Consider the following 27,612-nt stretch of genomic DNA (forward strand, 5'->3'; position numbering starts at 1 on the left):
CGCAGCGGGGGGTGCGGGGAGCCGGGGGGGGTTCGCGGCTCTCGGGCGCCCAGAGGAGCCCCGGAGGGGGGTGAGACGGTGGCCGGGACCCAGCGGGAGGCTCGGGGCGCGGCGCTGCGGCGCCTTTGCCCGGGAGGTGAAGGGCGGCGGGGGAGAACGGGGGCGGGGGGGCGCTAGGCCTCAGCGCGGCGCGGCCTGGCCGCTCCGCTCCCCGCCCCGCCGGGCCGGGCCGGGCCCCCCGCGCCGGGCCCCGGGCCCAAAGCGGGCCGAGCCCCGCCGCTGCCGGAGCCGGAGCCGGGCGGCCGGGGGGAAGGCGGCGGGGGCGCCGCGGCGGGACCGCTTCCACCCCCCCCCCCAACCTCCGCGGGGCGGCGAAGGGGGGAGTGGGGGGGCGGCGGCGGGAGGGGCGCGGGCCGGGGGGGGCCGGGGGCGGCATTAATTTCCCAAAATGACTTTTAATGAGCGGCGGCGCGGGGGGGGGGTGGGGGGCACCCCTGCCCCCAGCCCGGTCCGGGGCCGCCGCGGCGGAGGCGGTGCCGGTCCCGCGGGGCGTGCGGGGCCGCGGCCTGGAAAGTTTCTCGGCGTTTTTGGGGTGCTCGCCCCCCCTCGGCGCCCCCGCCTCGGCGGCCGCGGGGATGCGCCGGGGGTGCCCCGGGACGCGGCCGCCGCCCCCCCCCCCTGCCCGCCACCCCCCCCGCACCCGTCCCCGTTGTGTCCCCTCGCCCCGGGTGGTTTCGCCCCGCAACTTTTTTGGGGGGGCTTTTTGGGGTTGGGGGAGGCCGTCAGAGTGCCCGTAGTGCCCTCCCCCGGTGCTGTGCCCCCGTATCGGGGTGCCCCCCAAAACCGGGGGTGAGGGCGGGGGGTGAGGGGCCAGCTCAGCCTCGCCTCCCTGCCCTGCCATGTGCCAGGGCTGGGGGCTGCCCCTGGCCTGCCCGGGGTCCCCTGGTCACCCCCAGCCCCACCAGGGCCGGTGGGTGTGAGTGGGCTGGGGGGACAGACCCCAGCCAGGGGAAGGGGCTCCCCTCAACAGCCAGGGCACAGTGGGACTCGGACTCAGGCCCCATCCCGCGTCCCCAAACGTGGCAAGGGGTCCCAGCGTGGGTCGGGGCCCGGTCGGTCCTTGGGGCAGGTGTGGGGTTAGGAGTCGCCTTCTCGGTGCTGCTGCCGGGAGCTGGAAGTGAAAGGATGCTTTTTTTCAGGGAAAGGAACGTCTGGTAGTTGTGAAGTGAGCCCACTGGAAAGCCAGCCAACACGCTTCACCCAGCACAGGTGAAATAGTTCTGGTTTCTAATGCTGGAGATGTGTAGTTTGGATTAAATGTTCTTTAAAATGTCTTTTAGTTTAGAAGGCTAATTGCTTTGTACAAGTAACCTTGAATAAATTTGGGGAATGACAGCAACACTTAGCTTAAAGCCTTATATTACACCATCTGATTAAAATATGTAGATCTATAGTTAGTTCTAACTTTGTTACTTAACAACATATGATGAGGGTTTATTTTAAGGATGCTCTCAATTTTTGAGGATTGGTATACTTAAAATTGGCAAATTTAGGGCAGTGCATCATTCCCTTACAGCTGAGCGTCCTATCCTGTGGGCACCGTTGTACTGTCGGAGTGTCATACTAAGACCTTACTGACCGGGCAGTGCTGATGATGGATAAACCCTAACACTAATGTTTTGCGTGTAGCTGTCACTCACAGGCCATTTTCAGTGACATTTTCACAGCCATCTTCAACCTTTTATGTGATTTGTTTGTAATGTATAAGCATGTAAGATAAATTTAATTGTAAAGCTAAATTATCTACAGAATGCAACCCCAAATTTACTTAGTAGGAGTAATTTTGATGTTTCAGTACTTCTATGATGAATGAATGAGTTTTATGTAGGGCCTGGTCCTACAGAGTTGCATGTACCATGCTCTCGCAGTATGGTAGATCCTCAGGAGGTACAAATTTATTGTAATACCATATTGAAACTTTGATAGCTTACAACTGCTAAAAGGCTGCTCTGTGAGGAGCTCTGCTGCTTTATTTTATTTATTGAGTATTCCCACTGAAGCAAGAATGATACTCTGGTATTGTGTGAAAATAAGTTTGTTTGTCTTTGCACCATTGGGACTAGAAATGAGGCTAAGGCATTTTATTTAACTTCATATGCAAGTGCAGGTTAGCTGTTATTTGAATAAATAAAGGACTTGGACTTATGGCTTTTTTTTTTTTTTTTTAAATTCAAGTACAGATGCAAGGTATCCTGTGGTATGTTTCAGTCTCTGGTTTCTTTCTGGATCATGGTTTTGATATTTTGAGATAACATTTTAAAGTGCATTTTTTGTGATGTTGCAATTGCCTAAATGTTCCATTTATTGCTGTGTCTGAAGGCCTTCTTTCTGCAGCCCCAGTCTCCCTGGCAAACCCTGGTCTTGTTTATGGCCATGTTGAAATAAGCGTGTTTCTGTGCAAGCATGAAAATCTGCCTGTGTGGATAGGACTGCAGGACTGGGGCCTTAGACCGTCAGGTCAAATAGAGAAATCCTTGTTCAAAAGACTTCCAGTGATATGGAACCAGTCTGGAGCCTTACTTAGATCAGGAATAACCATATTTAGGAAATGTTTTATTGAAATCTATAGGAGTGTGCTCGTAGCTATGGTTTTCAGTTACGAATCTTTCTACTGAGCATCTTTCCTCCCAAGAAATCATTTGAAGTTTCTTAAATTCCTGCAGTCTTAAAAGCTTGTTGGTTTTCAGATTTTGGGCTGTCTTTGTCACATTTTATTTAAGGTACTATTTATCAGATGGGTGAATCAGGAGAAATTAACTTGCCTGCTGAAGTTCATTTTGTATAGGAAAACAAAAACAACAACCTGGTCAGTTTAGAATAGAAAGTGCCTTTCCCCCCCTCCTTAGTTACGTTTTCTGCTGTTGATTGGAACTTGTTACCAGTCTACATGTTATTTAGTTATTACTAGGAATAATACTAAAATTTAGTTCTGTGTTTATTGTATTATATTTTGAAGCATAATTCATATTGTTGGTGTTGCTTAAAATGTAGTGCTGCTTTTCTGTTAATATATTGGATGTCCTTATGCAATATAAATTGCCTTTTTGCAGAGTAGAAGCTTTCTAAAAAGGCAGAATGAGGACGATTGTTGCTGCTTCTGTCTTCCTAGGTAGATTTTCACATGCAAAATTAGTCGAAAATATGATTCTAGGTGGCAACTAAAAATGTGTTGTACTATCTTATATGTTAAGTGCCTTGGCCTTGCAGGTAGATCTGTTTGGGTACAGGCACACATATGCAATGCCTGTACTTGTGTGGGGCTCTTCAGAGGTCTTACTGAACAAGCATTTTCCTCAGGTTAATAAAATTGTCCCTTATAAACATCCATGTAGCTGACTTTGGTTGCTTCCAAGTGTTTTTTTTTTTTTTATCTCATTTTGGATGCTTTTACTAATAAGACTGTTTTGTTTCTAGAATTACAGCAGGCTCGGTTTGGTAGCTGAGCATGGTAGAGGTCTGAGTTGTTGAATGACCAGAGCTAAGCCAAAGTTATGGTTAGGTTGTAGGATGGGGACAGAAGTTACAGCTTTGTGGTGTTGATGTCGACCACAATTAGATGTGGTGTAGCTTCTCTTGATAGAACAGAGCACTTCCCAGAGAGATGCTCATTGCCTGGTATGAAATGGAAAGAAAAAGGAGTATTTTTGCTTTCTTTCTTTCTTATATTTTTACTAGTACTGATGGGAAGGTTTTACAGTAAGGTAGCTTTAAATGTGTGTCTTTTTGTCATGATTTTTTATGGTCTCTGCTCATCTCTGAACGGATTAGATTGCATGTTGCCAAAACACCTTAAAATCCATATATTTACTGTTGGTCCCAGCAAAAGGGTCAGGCAAGTGGAACACAGGGAATTCAACTCTTGGTCAAATTGAAGAATTGGTAAAGCTACTATTTATGCTGCCTGTTTTTGTGGAAAAGCTGAGCTTCAGGGAGATCTGAGTTCTGCTTTCTAGCCTCAGGTTGATGGTTTTGGAAGCGTATGTAGACTGTTGTACCTTGTCTGTGAAATCTCATGAACACACCAAGCAATATAGCATTAAATCTGCACTGGTGTTAGGAAATTCAAACCAACACAGTTAAGATGTCTTTAGTCGTGACTTTTATTTGGATGCAGTCTGTGAACCTCTAAGTTCTCCTCTTAATTATACATATTTTAACCACGGATGTGTAATTGTGTTGCAATTTACAACGCATTTGGGGATTCCATTGCCTAAATTTGGTCTCATTTAGGTTGAATGTCAAATTCTGAGCATACATTTAAGAGTGTGTCTAACCCACATGGTTTAAATTATTTTATGCTCAGGGTTTTCTTAGGATTACTGATTGGGTTCTGGGACTGCAAATTTTCAGGCTTTCTAGTAGCCATTAACTTATCTGTAAAATACTGATGATGAAGGTACCAAATTTCAGTGTGACATGATACAGATACTGAGTATGATCTAGCAAAGATTTTTCCCCAAAGTTTGCTGTGACAGCATTTCCTGACCTCTCTGAAGGACCGTTTAACTGTTTGAGGAGAGGGTACGTGGAGTGCAGAGCTACAGCTTAGTTGTCTTGGAGTTGATGTGTGCTGCAAGGAAACCGATTACACCTCTTTGGGAGTGCTAAAAGCAGTTGTGAGCTGGCTTCTTCCAATGCCTGGCAGCAGGCACTGACAGTTGCAGAGGTGTGTGCATGTGTGTGTTTAGGTCTTTTATTTCTCTTTCACTGTCACCTTGCAAACCACTCCCTGTTGTCTTACAGGCCACCAGTGGCTGCACTCAGCAGGACAAGTAGTTCTGCTCAAAGTGGTGCTGTCACAGAGTGTGACTCTGCTCTGGGTCCTGCCTGTCCTTGCTGGAAAGCCTTACTAGGGCACTCAATTTGTTGCTCTTTACATGTCCAGATAGGGCTTTTACCGCGGCAAGTAGATTCTCTTCCAGTCATCTGTTCAGGTATAAAAAGTGGGAGAAGGGGAGAAATTAATGTCATCAAATTACAAATGTTAGGGGTAAGGTTATAAGAACATAAGGAGTACCCTGCTGGGTAAGATTAGGGGTCGATCCTGCCTACTGTTCTGTCTTGGACAGTGGGACTAACTGATGCTATTTATGGACAGTACGAAAGCCCAGCTGCTTTTTATTTATTTATTTATTTTTTCTTCTTGCTCCTCCAACATCTGTATTTATGAAATTAGGCATGCTGGCGAGTATATCACTGCCCATTTCCTTTAGTATCTGTCCCCATTGTCTGTGAACTTTTTGAACCTGCTGATGCTGTCTGCTTCCATAGCTTCCCATGACAGCAAGTTCAGCAGCTCACCACTTGTGAGTAGCAAAAATAAAGAAATATTTCTTTAATATATTTTGAGTCAATCTAGCTTTCTCAAGTGTCCCTAGTTCTAATGTTGTATGATTTGGTACATGACTGCTCTGTATTCACCTTATCCCTTACCACTATCATGTTTTTCAGCATCACTCATGTCCTACCTACATTATTTCGCAATGACAAGATTTCTGGGTTCTCTTCTGTTCTTTGCATTGTTGCTTCAGACTCTCTAAATCATTTGTTTAGAACCAGTTTGAGGAAAATGTAGATTCCTCAAGAAGTAGCCTCTGATTTCTCATTCATGAGTTGTGGCTTAAGCCAGTGTGAGCACATGCAGGCATGAACTATGTTTGTTTTGAACCTCTCTGCACCTTCAGCGTGGAGTGTAGTTGCAAACCCCAAAACTACTTCCAAAAGGTTTTCTACCCTGATATTTTTGCAGCGAAGTACAGCTGCTTAAGCTTTTGATTTTTCCAGGGGAAGTCCATGTTTCCGTCATCTCTTACTGAATCCTGTGGGACAAAAATAATTTCTCCCCCACCCACTATTTAGCTAAGTGTAGTTTCAGTTCTCTTCAGTTAGGCGACATGTGCCTGTTCCATGCTTGTGCTACTTTTGTGTAGCAGCAAAAAGCTCTGTTAAGAACTCCTGTCTCTTTTGCTCGAAATAAAATACTACATCAGATTAAATCAGAGTTGAGAGATTAAAAAGTCGTTGTTGTATTTGTGTGTGTATATGTACGTAGCATGGAACTAAATGAAAAGGCTCGTTTTAGGCATAGCATGAGTTCAGTCTCCGGCAGCGCGCCCGCACAGTGCTGCTGTCTTTTGGAGGTCTGTATAGGAGTCTGCCAATAAAGATATCATTGCAGTTTGAGAGAATTGCTGTAGTTTTTCTATATAACCCTGTCTGCCAGGTGTATCAGCTCTCTTTCTGTTCATTACTCTGTAGTTGCTCTGTTCGATTCCTATCAGGATTTTTAATATGGTTATATTTTTATGTGTATATATAGACCCCAAATACATGCTTGAGCTCGTTGGTTTCCCTGAGGATTACTTTTAGTATTTTTGCTTAAATGTTTCATATGGCATCATACTTGTGTCCTGCATCTTTCTGACAAGTGAGATGGAAAATACCGCGCCTTCCTTGACACAGTCAAGTTAAGTGCAAAAATAAGACTTAATTGCAAGCTAAATCCAAAAATAAGACTGGGGACACAAGAATAAATCCAGGATTATAGTGGCTGAGAACTGCAGTGTATTTTTCTTACAGAAACCTAACTTAGGAACCCTGGATATGTGTTTCTTGTTGTTTACTTTGGAACTGCTCTGAAAAACTCTTTTTTTGGTCTGTTGCTTGATAACCTTCAGGAAAGAAATATTGCTGGGTTGTGCAAAAGAGAAGGAGGTCATTGATCAATCTAAAAACTCTACAAAGCATAATAGCAGTAGCTTGAAAGGTGCTGGTAAATACAAGAGAAAGAGAGCAGCATGTGAGTTACCCCATCTTTGAAGATTCAGATGTTCTTTCCAATTTTTCATCCTGTCCAGCATGTCACAAATACAAGCCTTGGGTAGCTGTTAAGAGCAGCAAACTCCAGAGCAAAAGACTTTGTCTGTTGCACTCTGTGTAAGAGATGCAATTGGTTGAGACCCATTTGATTACTCTCTCTACCATAGTAATAGAGAGAGCTGTTTATCAAGCATTTGGGACTCAAACCCAGGTCACCACCTATTGCTAGGCTGTGGGATTTCTTTTCTTTCACATAGTTGCTTGTAGGGTAGATATGTTGTGAAGGGCCATACGCCAATGATCAGTTTTAAATTTATGCACTCTGCTTTCCTGTGCTCCCCTGCATCAAGGGAAAGGTGATAGGAACTGTTTTTGATGTCTGTGCTTGTGTTTTGGCTGTTTGGTGTAAACAAAGTGCCAGGCCCCTGCCCTGGAGTGTGGAAAGGGAACTGTGTATGAAGAGGAAACATGGGGCGATCCTAGTTAATGTCAAATGATTAATCAGGTCGCTGGTGTTCATGCCACCTACGTTTTGTGGCAAGTCTCCAATCTGCATGCTGTATGTGCTGCATGTGTACTTGTAAAACTATTTAAATAATTGTTAAGTGTGTCTTTGAATTTTTAGTGCTTCTGTCCTGGCTGTACAGCTAGATGTGTGCTAATGGAAGTGTCAGCTTTATGCAGTTTACTGCTAGAGGTACATTAGGGTGTTTGGTTTTGTCATAGTGACTTCAAGTACCACAGCATTTGGGGATCCAGGAAAGTTACTTTTTGTTTTCTCAAGGTGTTTTTATGCAGTGGGGAGAGAAGTCCTGTTCCTTCACCAGAGGAAGTGGGATCTTTTCTGTAAAGGCCATAGGTTCCCTTCCCTTGCCATTTGGGGCCTTGGGAATAACTAAGTCAGTTGAGGTGGTAATCTGTACATTTGTCCCATGTCATTTACTACATATTTCCTCAATATCATCTTTATGTATGTTCCTTTGCTTGGTATATAATGCGTATGGAACTGAACTGTACTGAACACACCATCTTCAAGAGTTTATTCCTGTGCTTCAGGATGACCTTTCTGAGTAAGAGCTGCCTTTTGCAGGTTAAGCTGGCTCTAGCAAAGGAGCTGCAGGTTGTATGTACTGTTAAATATTCCTTGATGCTGCTTTGTTGTTTTTTTTTTTTTTTTTTTTTTTTTCTGTGTGTGTGTGTTTAAAAAAAAATTGATTGCTAAAGACTGCATAGTGGTGGAAAATCACAGAATCACAGAATTATAAGGGTTGGAAGGGACCTCCAGAGATCATTGGGTCCAACCCCCCTGCCAAAGCAGGTTCCTTAGAGCAGGTTGCCCAGGTAGGTGACCAGATGGGCCTTGAATATCTCCAGAGGAGACTCCACAACTTCCCTTCCCTCATAGGGAAGATGCTCCAGGCCCTGTATCATCTTTGTGTCCCTCTGCTGCACTCTTTCCAGGAGATCCCTGTGAAGAGTACCTTAAGTTTTTATGAATTTGGTATTTCATTGCAGTGTGGGAATCTGTTTTGGGGCAATGGGGAAGAAAACGGCCTCCTGCTGAAATGACATTTCAGCCTTCCTGGGGTCAATGGGAGTAATCATTAAGGACAGCATTTACATAAAACAAACACAATAAGGTAGGTGAAGCTCTGAAGGATTGTGATGACCTTAGGAAGGACTTTATACTGATGCTTGCAAAAGTTTGTGCAACTTTAAGATGTGAAGTCTGTTCACCAGGTGTGATAAAGACAGATTAAAAAGAAAAAATCCTGCACTGCATGATAAAATTAATATTTGGTAGAGCAAAGATACTTAAGTAAAAACCTTTCTTGTGATCAAATGAGTTAATGTTATGCCAGCATTCAACGTGATTCCTGAAAACAGGTAATCTAATTTGTTGCTTAACCTTTTTCAACTTGTAACTCCTAATAATTTACTGGTAGATGAGTGGAGGTTTTTTTGGCAGGTTTAAGCAAGGTGATGGTAAACTTTTTTTCTTCAATAATTTCCTTTTACAGTTTCCAGAGATCTGTGACTGCTAGTTGAAAACTGTTGTGCTAATGAATTTGGTTTATTGGATGCTACCTGAATCACAGGTTAAGTGGCTGCTTCTAGCCACTCACTTATTAAGCAGGATGATCCTATCTGTTGTATTCTGACTGACTTTGACCTTTTTGATGTTTTCCGTAGACAATCTGCTTCATCTTGATTCATCATCATTCCAGGATAGTGGTGTCCTTGGGGCTCTCTCTTAACATTGATATGATACAGAAGATTTAAAATCAGGTATTGTTTTGGGTCCCTCCTTCCCACCAACATGAAATACACAATGTATAACTGAATGCATTTCCTTTTCCTTATGTGATTTTTCTTAATATTTCGGTTCTTTCAGCTGATGTTCACAAGGAATAGAGTCACGTGATGTATGAAGGCAAACACATACACTTCTCTGAGGTTGACAATAAGCCCTTGTGCTCGTATAGCCCCAAACTGTGCAAGCAGAGGCGACTTAACGGCTACGCCTTCTGTATCAGACACGTTCTGGAGGACAAGACTGCCCCCTTCAAGCAATGTGAATATGTGGCCAAGTATAACAGCCAACGCTGCACCAACCCCATCCCCAAATCTGAGGATCGTAGGTGAGTGGCGGTTGCCCATCTGCGATGTGGGAAGTGGCTGGGCCGTAGGCATGAGCTTCCTTTTACGACTGTGCCTGGTTTCAGGATAAGGGAGGAACTGGCCTGAGTGAATTGAATTCCAGGATGTTTCTTTGAGGGTTTTGTTGTAAGACCAGTAAACTTTATTTTATTTTCAGTGGGCATCAAGTACACAAAGGAGGCAGTAACTTTCTCCCAAGGAACGTACTCCCAAGTTTTCAGAAGAGTTTATTGCTTCGCTCAAACTCACTATAAATTGTGGATCAAACCTGCTACACAATATCTGCAGATCTGACTAATTTGCCATGTCACTCACAGTATGTGCTCTTAAAAGGACCCACTTGTTTGGCCAGCTGTGGCAAAAGCACACTTTCAACTCCTTTTTCAGGATAAACAGTTGAAAACGCATACCTTCTGGGCTTAGGGAACAGTGACACACAGGGACGAAAGCGGAATTACAGTTCAGCGATCTTGCTTTAGTATGGATCTGTGGTGGTATATTACTGGAATAAAATACATACTGCTTGATAACAATCAGCCAACTGCGAAAGTGCTGTTCGCTCCCTTTCTTCTCTGCTTCCTCTCTTTTCTCTCCCTCTCCCTGCCCAAATGAAGATGCCTGAGGTGCCCACATACTAAATGGCTTGTGAGAGATAATGCTTGAAGATGTTGGAGAGCTGGGAATTCAAACAAGTTTTCCTAAATTGCAGCCCATAGTGTATCCACGAGGGCTTTTTTTTCTTGCTCTTTAAGACTTCTTGAAGGCAAATCTCATTGGTGCTGCTTGGGGTGAAATAGCAGAATTTTTCTGATCTTGGCTCATAAATATGACTTTAAATTTTCAGTCATTGCTACAGGTTTTGCCAGTACCACAGTATTTAATTAATGTGTTTAACTACCTGAGGTTTGTTCTGTTACAGACATATTTTTTTTTTAAACTAAAATGTAAACAAAATATGCCAAAAAAGAACCAAACCACTCTTCACTGACCTTTCACATTATTAGCTGCCATTCACTAACCTTTTGCATTATTAGCAGTGTTCCCACTGTGCCCTACATATAACTTCTTTCTCGGCTCACAGCTCCCTCTCTTGTCTGAAATAACAGTTGGACTGTGCTCTAAATTAACTTGCACTTCACCTGCCATTTCAGTTGAGGAGACTGATGAAGTGAGAAAAAAAACATGAATGTTTGTCAAAAGCTGTAGGGCAAATGCTCAAATGGCACAAGATGAATAACTTTAAGCTGTAATTTGACAGTCGGTGACTGTTTCTTTGCTTCTGTACAATTGTGGCACTTTGGAAGTAAGCTTGTAAAAATGATCATAGAAATTGTTAGAGCAAATATGCTGTAATTTCTGATGTAAGAACGGACTCAGACAGAGTTGCTGTTTACAAGAATTCATACTTAAATACAATAGAAATGATAATACTTAATGACACTTTTTAGGTCTCATATGTTCCCATGGAATTTGAGATTTTTCTTTACACCTTGAATTGAGTTCACACTTTGTTCTTTTTGATTTTTCTCAAGTTAAAGTGAAGTGTGGTCATGACATCTGGTGTATGTTATATTAGAATAATTCAACTGCATGTCGAGTGTCACATTACAGTACTTGAAGAGGACAGCAGGTGTCTGAAGGAGAAAATAAACTTTTAATTTCAAATGAGAGGATGTGATAGTTTGAAAGAATATTTTAAAAGACTGCTTCTCAGGGCAGAGTTTAGTTTTAACAATAAAACTTGATGAATACTAGTGATAAGACTGCGCCTGCTCCAAGCATTTTTTTTTTTTGGCAGGCAAACCTGTATCTGTTTCTTAGGAGACTTTTTTCACACTCTGTTCAATATAAAAATGTTTGCTCTGTCTGAGTTCTTCATTCTCAGCTTTTAATTTTCTGTGTACAAATTTTCTGTCAGATGGTCATTTTGTCAGTTTCAGACATGTAACTACATGATCAGAAGCAGCCTGTAGGATGTTCTGACAGCTATCTTCCTATATATCTTTAAAGATTATGAAAAGTAAAAAGTCTTAACAGGTTTCATGCATTATATGCCAAAAACCTCAGTCTTACCACAGATAATTAAAAATAATTATTCCTTGACCCTGGACAAATGAGATGCCACTAACCACGATGATGTTTAATATTCTGTTATATTATTAGATTTCTTATTAACCATTAACATTCTAGAAATTAAATCTATTAATAGTGCATGACTTCATTGCCGAATTTGAAGTCTAGTTTCTCTATTCACTATTTTGTTTTGAAAGAACATATACTAACATGGGCTGTGAATCTGCGTTTCCTCGTTTTTTCTTGTTCAAATACATGCATAGATAATAAAGTTCAGCTTATTATTTTATTATAGAGTTGTTATACTTTAGGTAGGTTAAACATAATTTTATCTGTCTTCTTTCAAGTGAGTGTAAATACTTTGTTAACATGCAAGCTACTCTCCAGTTTAATTAAATCTTCCTTGAAATAAGTGGCCAAACCCAACACAAACCTGGGATGTACTGTGAAGCATGATGCAGGTGTAGGTAGAAAACCTTACTTTCTGGATTCTTAACTTCCCCATAATGTGGGGCACTGTCCAGAAGCTGCCTTCATGGCCCATCACCTTTTGTGGGCTTTGCATTACAATGGTTTTAATGGATATCAACCCACTGCCCTTACAGTACCTTTTGACTACATTTGACCTTACCTGTGCCGGAATAGGTGCCTTTAGCGCTGAATAAGGAATGGGAAGAAACTATATTAGGTACTCAGCATGGTGCTGTCAGCTGAGAAAAACTCACTGGCAGGTTACAGAAAGGACAAATTGTGCCACTATGGCAGCTTACCAGCACTGGCTCTGTGCAGGGCCAGCTTCGCCCTCCTGGGCTTCCAGCTCAAATCTTCCAGCTCAAATCCACATGGAAAGCACTGTGCTACTTCCAGGAGCTATTCCGTCTTCCCGGTAGTCTGTATGCTACAGAGCATGAGCTGTTTCCCTGGCATCGCCTCCGATCCAAAGAACTTCCTGCCTCAACTCAGCTGGCTCTTGGCTGCTTCCAGCAGAGCCACTTGACATCTGCACCAGACTCTGCAGCACCAGGTATAGCCAGAGCCAGTTTGGGTCAGGGCCAGCTAAAGAGCTGCCTTGGAGCCTGCAGGAGAGGGATGTAATTCAGTGTGTGTGCCCACCTGGCTCCACGTGGGACCAGCCAGAGTCTGGCAAGGCCAAGGTGGAGTTGGTCCCTGTAAATGATGCCTAGCCAAAGCTGCTTGCATGTAGAGCTACCCAGAGAAGACTTAGTCCCCATTTCTTCCTGCTCCTTTTAGTCCGGTGGGCAAAGTGTATCAGCCTCCATTATGCTGGAAAACGGGGAATTGATGCAGAGCCAAGTCAGTGGGTACTGGAGTCTGCAAGTGTGTGATCTGTATTTTCCTTATGCTGTAGTCCGGTATCTATGGATTTGTGCCCAGGGGTGATGCCTGTGTAAGATATTGTTGGCTTTCAGTAATGCGGCATGGTCGGTTGTAAGAACCAAAGCTTTATTCTCTGTCGTATAAAAATGATCCTGTTAGAGTTGAACAAACAAGCAAAACGCATAACTGCCTAAAACTCAGAGAAGAATGATAAACTAATTACCTTTTCATGGGTTTATTCACCTTTTCTATATTTTGCTTTCTTCTTGGTTTTCACAGTTTTACCTTCTCACTCCTGCACAAACACAGCATGGAGATATTTAAATTCTGAACAATATAAAGGAAACATTCAAATTGAGCAACACTCTTTTATCGGATTAAGGGAAAAAAATCCATTGTGCTTTTCTTGTCTGTTTGTTGTTTTTCTTCTGTCATACTAAAAGTGCTATTCTAACTGATTTCAGTCTTGCTCAAAGAAAATATTAAGAAAATGCTTAATTTTAATTACGTGAATATTGTTGTTGAATTCAATGGAAGTTTTATTGAGCCCTCATTACAGAATTTTAATTTTTAAAAGTGCACCTCTTGGTATGACCTTACAGTATTCTAGTCTGTTCCAATAAGAACTCCATTCTTTGCTGGCTTTCAGCTTGTCTCATTTAGATACATTTATTACTTACAACTTAATGTAATGAAGAAATCATTTAGATAATAACATGTAGTAGTGTTTTTCAGACTTTTTTGATTTTTGAAAAACTTATGGGTGTGGATCCTTCAAGAAAATACATATATGGAGACTGTTAAAGAGCATATCAGAATTTGCTTTTTCTTTTTTACCTTTTATGGACCCTTTGGAAGCAGTTCATGCATTGCTTCTTTAGGAGTGGGATGACAAATTGAAAGTTACTAATCTGAAGTGTTATAACTTTTGCGAAGTTGATTTGGGCTTTTGTGTTATTTTTTTTTTGTCCATTAAGACTAGGAATAATTTATTTTTTATTTAGTTGTTCCACAAAACTTAATTTTCTCAGATCATGTTCTACTCTACTCTACTCAGAATACTTACATGGATATTCCCTTATCCTGTCCATAAATACCATGATATAGACATCAGTCTTTCCTCATATCTTTGTTTCCAGCTGTAAGCTGCAGGTTGTAAATAGGATCCTGCAAGGGCAGAAGCCTGATTGCTGAGGGCATTCTGCAGAGGCAGGAAAAGGATCAGATTGTGATTATTGTATTCCTAACACCCGCTTGTTTTAACCAGACAAAAATTGTTTACTTCTTAGTATGTTATCTGAGTCTATAAATTGTAACAAACTACTAAAGGCTTTCATTTTTTAAAAAAGATAATATTATATTAAAAGATTTTTGTATTAGATGAAGCTTGAAGTCTGTGTTTGTGGATTGTATGTATACATACTGCTGGCATTTTGTAAATATTTTCCAAGAACAGAGAATTTCTTTTAAACTGAATTTTTATTTGAAGAACATTCAGCTAATCCTCTGGCTACAAAATTGTTATGTTAAATTACTATAACAGGGCTTAATATTTAAGCTACTTGTTCACGAAGAGCAAGTAGTGACCCTTCTGGAGAAGGTATCTCCAGCGAGATTGTCCCTGTGCGAAACTGCTTCCTGCTACAATTGGGATTCATAAGAATGATGTGAGTGTTGATGAAAATGCTAACTACTTCCAATGAAAGGACAGCCAAATGAAAGAAGTATTCTTCCCTGTAGTCTTTCGTAGGAGCTTTTGAAATGGCTCTGTATGATCAGAATTAATGACTTGAGTTCTTACCGTGTTTGTATCAGGCCGTTTGTTTTGTTCACTGTGTTTTGTGAGTATTTTCCCTATTAGAGAGTAAATATTTTGCATACAGTGTGTGAATCTCCTATAATGAATAACCAGTGAATGCTTCTATATCTTAAGATTTCAAATTGTCACTTGTAAAAGTTTATTTTCAGCTGTAGGTTGGGAACACCACAATTATCTGTTGTATTAGAAGTGATTGTGTACACTTTTTATAAAATCTTTTGTGTTTTCATTAATTTTTCATGTTGTATGTGGGTTTCCCCTTAGTGGACTGTTTTCTTCAGGTTTTCCTTACAAGAACTGAATTAAGAACTGTCTGCTTTTCCTTTTCAAAGGTACTGCAACAGCCATCTGCAGGTACTTGGCTTTATACCGAAAAAGGAGAGGAAGAAAAAGAATGATCCCATAGAGGAGGTGAAGGTCAGGCATCAGATGGATACTATGGCCTTCAGTCTGACAGTGCCCACCTTGGCCTTGAAGATGCCCAATGGGCTGGATGGGATGTCCCTCTCCCCTCCAGGGGCTAGGCTTCCTCTCCACTACCTGGAGGCAGAACTAGAAGACCCCTTTGCTTTCAACGAGGAGGATGATGACCTAAAGAAAGGGGCAACGGTGAGGAAAAAGTTGCAGAGCAAGTTGGCTCAAAACCGGCAGCGCCAGAGAGAGACAGAGATTTTAAAAGTTCGCCAAGAGCACTTTAGCCCCCTTCCTGCACCTTTGCAGCAGCAGCCTCTGCAGCAGCAGCACTCCCATCTGCCACCTTCATCAGCTTCGTTAAAGCCGACAGGGCTACAGCAGGGCTTAGTCTGCAAGTCACCTCAACCTCCGAACACCAGCCTACCAATGCAGGGAGTGGCACCCACCACACACACTATAGCACAAGCCCGGCAGTTGTCTAACAAGAGACCTCTGCCCCTCCTGCCACCTGCTAGGGCTCCGGTCACGGACCCTCCGAGGACTGATCGGGTCCTAATGAAAGCCACAGCCTTCTCTCCACACTCATCCTGCATGAGCCGGCTACAGAGACTGGTGAAACTGTGCACTCGAAAACAGCAGCTGGACACTGATCTGTTTCCACATCTAGGTGGGTAGATAATAAATGCACTTTTTTTTTTTTTTTTTTTTTTTTTTTTTTTAACCTGAGACCAAAACACAAAAGAGGAATGTCTTCCTAGCTCCGTCCTGCTTTCACATGTGTTCCTTACGAAATAAACCTGAACTCTTGATGTTTTCTTTAGCCCTGTTCTCTATGAAGGGAATGCCTGGACCTACCATATATGATTTATGATATTTTAATTGTTTGTTCTTCTTAATGGTCCGTTAACTGTTTGAGAAATCAAGCTGAGGTATAGAAAAACATTGCTTGATGGCATAGGCACTGTATAGACAGTTTGCAACTGCAGTAGTAAAAGTGTAGTGCAGACTGTACTTACATGGGTAGACAAGGTTAGATTGAATGTTAGATATATGACAAGTGCAGATTACAAAATAAGTGCTAGTAAAAGTATGGAGATTGACCCATCATTCTGTGGAGATCTAAATTTCTGATTAATGTGGCTAGGAAAATTGGAGCACAAGAGAGTTTCTCTTGACTGGGCCTGTTCATATGTGGAACTTGGCTAACAAAAGCCCAAGGCTGTCTTTGTGCCAGGCAGGAAAGCAGTGCCGTTACACAGGTAATTGGAGAGGTGGAGTCTTGTCTGCATATCAGTGCAGAAATAGTCTCCTCCTTCCTTATTATCTGGAAACCATGCTAATCAATTGCTGCTTGCAAAATTGTAAGTGGAAATAGCCAACCTGCTGCTGTGGCTGTAGTGCTCTATGAAGCTTCAAAAAAGGCAGCTGACCTTAGGGCTTATTTGTCTGACTATGAATGCAGACTTAGGTACACCTAGCTGTCCTTAACGTCTCCCTCATTCTCCAAAGTTACCATACTTTTCTGCTTAGTTTTACATTGTATTTTCCTAACAAGTTAAATGTTGATAGGAAAAAGGTAAATAGAGGTCAGTGTTTGATATTAGAGCAGGAATGCCATTTATGATGCGTTTGTGGGTGTTGATATATTTTTTTAAGACTTCAAATAAGTTGGAAGTACTTCATATCACATCTAATTTCATTGCAAACATCTGTAATTTTTGCTATTTCAATTAACCTTTTTTAATTTGCAGTTAAGATCTGCACTTTGGCACTCATGGGATAGCTTGACTATTTGTTTAGAAGATAATTAGCATCCCATAGCATTCTCTAAAGGACATTGTTCTTCAGAAATCCTGTATGATGGTCCTCTGTGTAATGCAGGTCTTCTGTGGAATGGCAACTCTAGAGGCACTTTCAAGTGTCACAGACCCAAATAGCTTAAAAAGTGACCTGTGTCTTGAGAAAGATCACTTTCTGCGTTTAGTGTTTTACATTCTCAAGTGATGTTTGCACTGAATGGAATATGTTTTCCCAAAAAAAAGAGGCTTAGTAGAAAAATGGATTAGACCTAAAAATGTAGAGTTATGCAAATACCATGCTACAATAAATGTGAAAATGAATATATACGCTTTGAACACTCATATCTGGCAAAGTAACAGAATTCACGTATTAAACAAGGCAGACCAGGAAAATATATGTGTTACTTCCTCACAATATGCCTTAATATTAAAGACTAGTTAAGCCAGTTCAGAAAATTTTAGGATTTGTTTAATGATGGAGTAGCACTAGAGATGGCTGCACAGAATCTTTAAAGAGATGCACTTAGTTTTATGTGTACTTGCTATTAGAGGCGTGTTACTGGATATTAATGTAGCTGCAGTCTTCAGTGCTTCATATTACTGAAAAACAGGGATTTTGATATTTCTGATTAGTGTTCGTGTCTAAATGTTGGAGGGGCTCCTGATGATTGTTTTCAAATGTGTATGTATGTCTCTAACTTGGAAAGTAGGTGACCAAGTACTGATGTGTTTCCCAAATTGAAAGCATCTGACTTCAGAATTGTCACAGATAGAGATATTTGTTGTATTTTCAGCAAAAATTCTTCTCCTTAATTCTGTCCAAATTGCTGCTCCATTTTCAAGGAGCACACAAGGAAGTGAAAAAGCAATAACGATGGCTTGTAAATGTGGCTACAGGACTTTTATCCCACCAACGGCAAGAGATTGCCAAGAGTATCGTTGGATGTGGGGGAAAGAGAGTAGGAAAAAATGCAAAAGATGATGCTTCAGCTAAAATTTTACACCTGAGAACTTAACAGGAAAGCCAGAAACAGAGTTCAGCTAGTTTGTCTAACAGAGGTTCCTGGTGCATACAATGAGTTGATCCTATTGTATCATCATAAAGCAAAAGCATGCCACTCTGTGTCTATGTTCCTATGTTCACATATCTTTATAGTTTTCTTTTCCTGCTAATATATGCATTTGCAAGCAATTACAAAGACTGAGCAGAGGAACATCCTGCGTAGCTCCTTATCTCTCTTTGTCCATGCTGCTCTGTCTTAGTTTTCCTATTCTCCAAGTGTTTTGGCTCTGAGCAGCGGTCAGAATATAAACAGAAGTGGAATTGACCTATTTAGATCATATAGCGTTAAAAATTACCAGGCTGTCAGTTCTTTGTGGCAGGGACTTCTCTCTTACCTCATCTCTAAAGATTCCATGTGCTTGCTACAGAAGCTGTAATATTTTCTGTAGGCAAGAAAGCTGGTGATTTTGCTTTCACTGCTTATGGCCAAAAAGAATTTTAAAAGGAAAACTTAAATTTGGAAAAAATATTAAAAAAAATAATAATAAAAAAATAGTGCATGACATTTGCATACCACAATGAAGCTGCTACAATAACTTTCCAGTGTAATTGATGAAGTTATATGTTAAATGAAGCATAATTCTGTTTGCAACTATACTACACATCTGTCCTTTATGCCATAGGTTGCTCAGAGAGTTGTGTGAGGTGGATATGCTTTTCATCGAGCTTTCATGTTTTCAATTCTCTTAGGGCTGGATTGGTCTGAAGACAGTGGAGAAGAGTTCGAGGATTCAGAGCAAACCTCCCCTTACCAGGTCGCATGGTCTATCCGAGAAAGCCTCGGCTATGAAAGACATGAGTGAGTATGATTCTTCAGTATTCATGTTGGCCTTGATGCAGTAAATCATGAAAATGTGAGCTTTACTGTGTGTGGAGGCACTGGCCCCTAAGCACCCGTTTAAGTCCTTTGCTGAGACAAAGGATTGTTTGAATCATTTATTTGTAAGAGCTGCAAAACAGCTTTCCATCTTCAGTCCCAGCTTTCACCTAACTTAGAGACCTTTGTGCAGTCTGCTATTAGGATACACCAGGAAAAAATTTCAAGGTTATTTGCCTAAATTTAATTGAGTGTATTGAAGTTTATTCATGAACTTGTGTTCCTTGCTGAGTAGAGATGTTTCCTGAATTGTAACTAAGTGGGGGGAGTTGTGCTTGGTTTGTAGTAAACCTGCTGTATTTTACTTATTACTCCTTATGGTAATTGGGTAGGATATTTGCTTTAATGTGTCTTTTTTTTAAAAAGGGCATAGTATTTCTTTTATTAATTAATAAGTGTTGAATAAACCTTTGTCAAATATTTCGGAGCACTGCAAGGAAGTGATGTGACTGAAGGGATAAACAGAGCAAGTATTAGCAGCTGATGTGGAAAGACATGCAGTGTTATAATTATTCTGATAAACCATGAGACTTACACCAGGATATGATAATACATGTCTCTAACTTTGCACCTTTAAATTTACATTAATAAAGCAAATCATGCTGAGCATGGTATTGTAAAGAAACTGATAACGAAAGGTAATGGGGATCTCAGTAAGGTTTGACTGTGGTTTCTATAACAGGGTTCTCTTTCCCTGTGTAAATGGACTTTCTGATAGTACATCTCTCTTCCATTTGTTTAGTCTTTAAATATCACAGTTAAGTAACATTTAACATCATTATTCTCATGATTAACTGGAAATCCTGAAACTCACCAGAACTTCTAGCCATCTCTAAAGATTGTCCACAAGGTGAACAAGAGAGCTGTATCTCAGTTAACAAGACAGGTACCAAGATAGTAAGTACTGAGAGCCTTTAGCGAATCAAAGCTTAGTAGCAGGGTGTAGATTTTTAACTTTTCTTCTTTAGAAGAAAGGATTTCTGCAGTTACGAAAAACCACTGGTTTTAGGGAATCAGTAGTCAGAGAGTGAACTCCTACAAACATTATTTGTACTTAAAAGGTAACTTCTGAACCAAAATGTTTTGGGGAAACATGAACAAAATTTCAGTTCATCTTTTAAATCACAGATAATTTTCAAAGCAGATATATCTATCAAATGACTCTTTTCTCTTTGACATTTGATCTGGTTCTTCCACAGATCCCTCTTTTTTCATCAACTTCTAAAGGTCATCTGTGTGTGTTTTGTCTTCTATTTGTCTTAACTTCCTTTGAATTCTTCCTTGTTTTCACACACTGATACCTTGTCTTGACATTTTCTGTTCTATTCTATCATTTTATGCATTTCAATTAAACACTTTGTTAACTGATCACGATGGATACATTTTTGTATAGTACTAGCTGCTTTTGTGCTTCAATCAGTCTGCCCAGTATTAGCTCTTCAGCAGCTTTCCTAGTTTTGTTTATGAATAAACACAGACGTGTTCACTTGATGCTAGCCTTTTAAAACTTTTATTTCTCTTCTACAAGCTTATGTAGAGGATGTTATTACCTGAAATGTTTTACTTCGACATTTTTGCACTATAGTCTGTCCGCTGCTGAAGATGAATTAGTTCAAACTATTTCTTTGGATATTTACTTACTGTTTTCCATAGCAAAGCTGGTTAAAAGATAGTTGCTTTTTCATTTGTGTCTTCTCTTGTGGTCCTTTTCCATTTGACTCCGTGGAAGATAGCAGGAGGGATGCTTCTCAGAGCAGATTAGAAGAAGAAAGCGAACAGCTCATTTCTGCATTATCGGACAGGGTGTTTTCAGCATTTTTGGTTGGGTGATAATGGACAGAATCCTCTGACTTCTTGTTGGACTTCTTATGAGATACCGTAGTGGCTCCTAAACTCTCAGAAAATCCCCAGATTGGTTTAAAATTAATGCTTAAACAAACAGGAATATGTTTTGAGTACGCTTGCCTTCTGGCCCTTTTAATCTATAAAATTCATGCTGTTGCCATCATCTGTGGAAACACAGGCCAAACGCTTGCTTTCACTCTTCTTGCCTTCAATATTTTATTTTTTAAAAAGGGTTCCTTGGAGGCATGCGCGGGCGTTTCAGTGGGAGTGATGGCGCGAGGCTGGCCGCAGGCAGCGGGCTGGCGGGGACACTGGCATCAGTGGGGGAATGAGACTTGTTCCCTGCAGCCAGAGAGGAGGGTGCCCCCCAGGTGATTCCAGCACAGGGTCTTATAGCTCAGAAAGTACTGGAAAACAAACAGCTTTAAAGGAAAGCCTGCTCTCCTGCTCCCCTGACGGCGCTGTCACCATGCCTGCCTGCTCGCTCTACCCTTTTGCTGCGTTGCGCTGCCTTTGTTTTCTTCATGAAGTCAGCAAGAATTCCCTTGATGTTTACACGTGACAGCCTTAAAGGGAAGGGTTGTGAAGAAGCTTTTTGGATTATTTATCAGATCATTTGCATGCATTTTGAGTTTTCTTTTAAAAAATGAAATGCCACACGTTAAATTGTACTTCAAAAATCATATATGCCCCTTAAGAGAATAGGCTAAATAGAAGTTGGTAAACTTGTTTATAAACAGACGGCAGTAAAAAGTATCTTTCGGTTTCAATACTTGCCTAGGACAAAAAAAAAAAAAAGTGTCATTGTGCTATTTTTAGGTCTCTTTGAACCTGCAAATAAATATGTTTTGGTTAACCTAACTGGCCTGGAAACAAAATTCAGAATAGACTTCTAGAAGCTGTTAGCCTTGAAATAAATCCTTGTTTGTTGCAAGCACGATTTTTTTCTGTCTTGCATATATATCTTAATCTTGCTTTTTAAAATGATCTCATAAATTTCAGTTCAAAATGCATTAAAATACCATGACTTCTGTCTATTTCAATGAGAGGCAGGTCAGAGGTCTCAAATTTGCATTGAAAAACACTTTTCCCTCAAAAAATGAAACACTTTTTTTCCTAAGGAATATTCCTTTCTTAATTACAAATTAACTTTTATAACCATATTTTAAATTAATATGTCTGCAAAGTTCTTTAAGTAATTTGTCCCAGAGCAGATAGCAAAACATTTAAGACCCTAGACCTATCTATGTGTAACTGACCCCGTCCATATTTTTGCTTTCTTTTAATACATTAAAAGAAGGAAAAACTTTATAAATAGTACATAATTAAACTTTTCTAATCAGGCTGTGGGTTTTTGATGTTGTTGTTTTCCCAGTAGGCGTTTTTTCCTAAGAGAGCTTAAAAGTGTATTTTCTTCTTCAATATTTTAAATATTGCATACATTAAACACTTTTAACAGGTTATGTTTACTGCTTAGCATTTTATTCCAGAGGTTAATTACTTGCAATTTGCATTTCTTGAAAATAATCTGTAATCTATTTTAACAGGCAAAATGTATAGTTGGCTTTACATAAAACTTTAAAAAAAATGTGTGTTTATGCCCAGGCAGTGTTTGCTCATGTGGAGTTTTTGTGGCCAGTCTTTTTTAAATAGATTCTTAAATTTAGCCTGCATGTGTATGGAATAAGATTTTCCACAAAGGAAAGTAGGTCTTACTCATATTGCCTTTCAGGGACAGCTGTTTTGTCTGCTTTTCTGGATCTTAGTTTATTTGCTAAATATCGCAGCTGGTATTTTGCATCCTTCTGCTATCAGCCAGTTGTGGTCTGCCTTGCCGTGTGCAGGTTTGGATGTCACTTGACTCAGTCACACCAGCCAAGCCCTGCAGTATGAACCTTAGGAGGATTGGATTTGTTTCATTTGTTTGGATTTGTTTTCTCACCCCTGCCCTCCAATTGTTTTACAGATGGGAAAGTTAGTAAAACATTCCTCATTTCTATAAGAAAAAACTTAAAGGAAGAACTGAACAAAGTCTGCCTCGCTTAGCCTCAGCTCACTCCGTTGCTCTGGGAACAAGAGCATCCTTCTGCAAACGAGTGCTTGGTGTGTAGGACTGCTTGGCAGCTTCAGGGACCCTGCTGTTTTAACAAGTCCCAGTGATAATTTCATTCTTTTTGCTGATTTTTTTTTTCTTTCTTTTTTTTTTTTTTTTTTTTACGAACATGTTGACATGGTTTTGATAGCCTTGTTGATATGTGCCTGGACATTCAGAAAGCCAAGATAAATGGGAAAGGCTTTCTGAAGCAAACAAAGAGTGGGACCAGTCCTCCTTCTGATCATTGCTTAGCACTGGTCTGATTTTCTCCTCAGTAACTTTGGAATTAAACATTAATTAGTTCTCTGTGGCTGTAGGATAACTCAAGTTTAACCTTGGAGCAAGGGGAAAGCTACATCAACTGTCTTAAAATCTCCTTAGAGAGTAGTCACTGGTACTTAAATCACTCTCCCCCCACTTTTTTTTTTTTTTTTTTAACTGTCTCAGAAACAGTTTGGTGGAATTATGGGGACTTTGGTCCTGTTTGGGTGTTGTCCCCTACATCATTTTTGCAGTTGACTGTGATGGGACTGGGATATCAGTCCAGGTTCATTTGACTATGAAAGTTGCAGGGCTGAGTTTGATAAAATTGAGAGATGCTTTCTGAACACTTCTTAAGAAGAAGGCTGAAGTAACTCCATTACAGCTGTGGGCATGTCATTGGTATATATCTAGTGTGAGAAGGAGTGAGCATGTAGAGCCTCATGCTGGCTGTATGAGTGTATTTTGGTTTAGAAGGGAAAACACTGCCTGGCAAAGTAAGAGGAATTGGAAAAGGTAAAGGTCAGCAGTTTTGGTACTTGTTAGAATTTGACTATCATCTCCACATGACCTTTCTTCAATAAATTTCCACTACATAGTTCCCCACCCTTATCTTCTCCATTAATTGCACTTTGATTTAAGAGTTTGTCTCATTTGCTGAGACATTTACAGTAAATAAAGGTTAACAGTATAGATTTTTTTTTTTGAACAGCAGGCTCCAGACATTTAAATGTGTCAGACTTGATGATAAATTGATGTAATCTCTAATAATGACATACTAAGAAGGGTAAGTACCTTTAGAATTCAAAAAGGATCTTGCTCTTACCCTTTCTCAAGCATCCCTGCTTCATACCAGCCTGTGCATGTCTGTGGGACTAGAAGATGGACACCAACTTAAAGTTCTATTAAACTGACAGATCAACTTCCTTAAAAAAAACAAAAACTTAAAGCCCACCTGTTTTTATTTCCCCTCCTCCAGGTCCAATGATGACAATGCAGATGACAGGAGTTCCAGGGTGACCAGACTTTGCACTTACTTTCAGCAGAAATACAAGCACCTCTGCCGCCTGGAGCGGGCAGAATCCCGTCAGAAGAAATGCCGGCACACACTCCGGAAAGCCTTGCTGCAGGCGGCCAGCAGAGAGCCGGAGCGTGCTGGGCAACTGATACAAGAGCTCCGGAGAGCGACCTGTGCTCGTACCAGGTTAGACCTTCCTGTGTGACTGCAGTAAGCCAGGGTCAGGGCAAGACAAAGATGGGCAGAGTATCTAGCAGCTGAAATGTTGAACTGTGAAACTGGTAGGCATGCACAAGGAAGAACAGCCATGGCATATAAATGCCTGCCTGCAGGGTAAAATAAACATGGCATACAGTATTTTCCATGCAGACAGGCATTTTTCAGCTTTTTGTTCTAAAATGTGGATTGTTTGTTCAGTTGTAGCTGGGCCTGACTTCTGAAATGTCATGAGAGAAGTTAGTGTCCTGCTAAAATTTACTGTTGTTAGTTAATCTATGTATTTTGGCTAGCTACAAATATCTGGTACTTTAATAAGTTCAGTTCTTTAGAGCGTGACCAGTCTGGTTCTTTAGTTCCCTGCTTCAATAGGTTTCTTTTTTCAGACAGCAGTTTTTTTTGTGTTTGTTTTGTTTTTTATGAAGTCAATACTTCCTCTTAATTCTCTTCCCATCAAATCAAACTTAAACTGATGCCTTTTGTTAGATTTAACTCAATCTAACATTAAATGAAACTCAGCAACAAAATAAATATCTTCTAACAACTCTGAAGGTTACCTTCTGTGGGAATTCTTTCTAGATAATGTCAACATCCCTCCAGCTCTCGGTGTACTGAGAGTTGGTTGATTCATATGTGTACAGAGACAGAGTAAGTCTGAACTCTGGTGTTACGTCTTGGGTGCCAGCAGTTTCCTTTGGTTTTCTGGTTTTGCTCTACAGAGTGTGTGACTATGGAGGTGGGGAGAGCTGACATGAGAGGCAGGCAGGGTGCTGAGGGTATATTCTGATCATGGGATGCTCTTGTTGCTGAACAGTGGGCTGTAGTTTGTGGCAGGTGGAGGGTTTATTGCTGGGGAAGTGGAGTGATGCTGGGAGAGCTGCTCAGAGGTGTAATGTAGAGGTACATGACTAGTTTATGAAGATGCATAAAAGTCTACAAACTTAAGATACAGTAAAAACCTCGACATAACTGACAACACTTGCTGGGTTTTTCATTATTAAGGCCTTTTATCTCACAAAATTCAGTTGTTCTGGGTAGACTAGCAAAGCCAGGTATGTCTGTCATCACTGCTCTGGTTGAATTAAGTAACTGCAGTCTTTTCAGTTATGAAATGTTTCACAGGGGTAATATTGCTAACTAAAACTTTGCTCGGTCAAAGTGCAGTTGATGACAGTAATGACTGAATGAAAACAGTCAGGCTACAGACAGCTTTTTGTCAACCTAGAAAACAACGTGTACAGAGGGGAAATTCAGCCCTGGAACCGCCAGCTTTATCTACATGAAGGTGACAAATGCCTTGAGAGCAGGCTAACACCAAGCGAGCTGTGTAACGCTTGCAGTACTCATCCACACTGCTGACTGGTCGCCTGCTTGCAGTTCAGGCTCAAAGCACTGAGGCTGTGCTGAACAAACACTCAGCTCCGGGCACCTGCTGGTGGATTGGGCTGTAGCACATTGATGGAGGAGAGCTTTTACCCATGTTGAGCACGCTCAGGCTCTGCCACTCCAGAGCTCAGTCTAAGTTTGTCTGAGCACATGCTTGCATGTAAGCTCTGGGGATGCTCGGCATGTTTTGATTTATGAACAGGCTTGAAAGTGCACTCGACTGCCTGTGTGGGCATACCCAATACATCGTATTCTGAAGGTTGACCTCATTTTAAAGGGTCACCTGTGGTGACACTCACCTACTGCTGTTCTGGGCTCTGTTGCAGGGTGTAGTAGTACTTACATGGTAGCAGCACATAGCACCTCTCATTACAATTAATGCCCCATGAAATAAACAATAATCCTGTTAACTGCATCATACCTTCACCTGTCATCGACATCTATTCTGTATCCCTGTTCAGAATGTGGTAGTAGTGTGCACCCATCTGGATCATGACACACACACACATGTGCTATAAGTTTAGTTCTACTGTGCTACATTCAGTTGAATAGTCATGCTAGATTACCATCTGAGGCTGCGTTTCTGACTTCAAACTCTTTTATGCTTTTGTTTCAGCACAAGCCAAGCGAGGCAGAGGGATGCAGAACCGACAACCTGTAGTGGGACTTCGAAGGGAGAGCAGTGCACTAACAAGGCCCTTCCATTCACCAGGCATTGTTTTCAGCGTATCCTCTTAACTAAGTTTGAGAGTTGTATTCAGGAGAGGAATCTGTCCTGTCCTATGCATGAACCCCACAGAAAGGAGGAGGCACACTAGATATGAGGTTTGAGTCTGAAGGCTATAGACAGGCTTGCCTCTTACCTGGAATACTTAAGAATGCTACAGGCTTTGTCTTTTTATAGATGAATACTTGTTGGAGGTTTTTGTTGGAGTAATTCCTTTGGTTTTTGGTATTTTAAGTGACTAGTGCTTATCTGTTCCAGTTGCTATCAGACAGCAGCACCTTTTCAGGTTTTTAGGTTTACAAATGCCTTGTTTTTCTTAGGGGATTTTTGCAGGTCTTAAAAAAAAAAGAAAAAAAAAAAAAAAAGTTGTCTGCAGAATAGTTCAAAAACCTCTCTGAGAGAGTATAATGGTGTGCAGCTGTGTTGGGGATTTTCCTTGTGATTTAGAATTCTATTTTATTTCTAAGGTCAAGAGGTCTTGTTTGTGGGTGTATGTAGTGTAGAGAAGTCAAGAATAGTGATTTTTGCATTCATTCCCATTTTGTTCCCTCTGCATTTTCTTCACTAAGAAGAAATGTCCAATTTCCTCTCCTAAAATGAGGAGGCTTTTGGTTCTGGCCCTTCTGTCAAAGTCTGCAATCCAGACTGCCTTCTGCAGGCATTTGCCATTTTCTTTGTCTTTTCTTTTTTGCATTTTAACATTTTAACATTTTCTGAACATACATAGTGATGTTGAGGTTAGAATCAGTCTGAGAACTGTTCCAAGATGGAAAGAATACTTCTAATGTTTGAAAAAACACAATGAAATATCTGTTTGATTTGCTTTAAGACTAGAAACATTTTTACTCCTGCAGGGGATTTTTCTGAAGAAAGTCTCAGCGAGCTTACGTTTAGATTTACTTGACCTTTCTGTCTGATTGCACATCTTTTTTCAGAGTAGCAGGAAGAATCTTGAAACTTCTTTGTCTGTGCTCTAAAGATAAATGCCAAGAATGTACCTCAAAAGATTGAATTAAGAAATAGTCTTTCTTTAATGTTTCAGTAAGGATTGTCATTAGTCTGTAAGGAAATAGTCCTGTTGACTACACTGCTTCAACTGGTACTATTGATCTATTGATTAAGACTCCAGGAAAAGGCTTCT

The 27,612-nt window shown here is 40.9% G+C and overlaps 1 protein-coding gene across 2 annotated transcripts in view; it reads left to right on the forward strand.

The window, feature by feature from the left end:
• Positions 1 to 476: 476 nt before the first annotated feature.
• Positions 477 to 27,612, forward strand: part of INO80D (INO80 complex subunit D) — a 43,963-nt gene continuing 16,827 nt past the window's right edge. For both annotated transcript variants that reach the window (XM_084289468.1, XM_084289469.1), the window contains exons 1-7: positions 477 to 1,269; positions 9,073 to 9,168; positions 9,275 to 9,521; positions 15,103 to 15,851; positions 18,737 to 18,845; positions 24,104 to 24,328; positions 26,361 to 26,470. In XM_084289468.1, the coding sequence (XP_084145594.1) occupies positions 9,304 to 9,521; positions 15,103 to 15,851; positions 18,737 to 18,845; positions 24,104 to 24,328; positions 26,361 to 26,470 (1,411 nt within the window). In that variant the 5' untranslated portion in view covers positions 477 to 1,269; positions 9,073 to 9,168; positions 9,275 to 9,303. The remainder of the gene's footprint in view (positions 1,270 to 9,072; positions 9,169 to 9,274; positions 9,522 to 15,102; positions 15,852 to 18,736; positions 18,846 to 24,103; positions 24,329 to 26,360; positions 26,471 to 27,612) is intronic.

This window comes from Netta rufina, assembly GCF_964035555.1.
Source record: "Netta rufina genome assembly, chromosome: 6".
Lineage (NCBI taxonomy): Eukaryota > Metazoa > Chordata > Aves > Anseriformes > Anatidae > Netta > Netta rufina.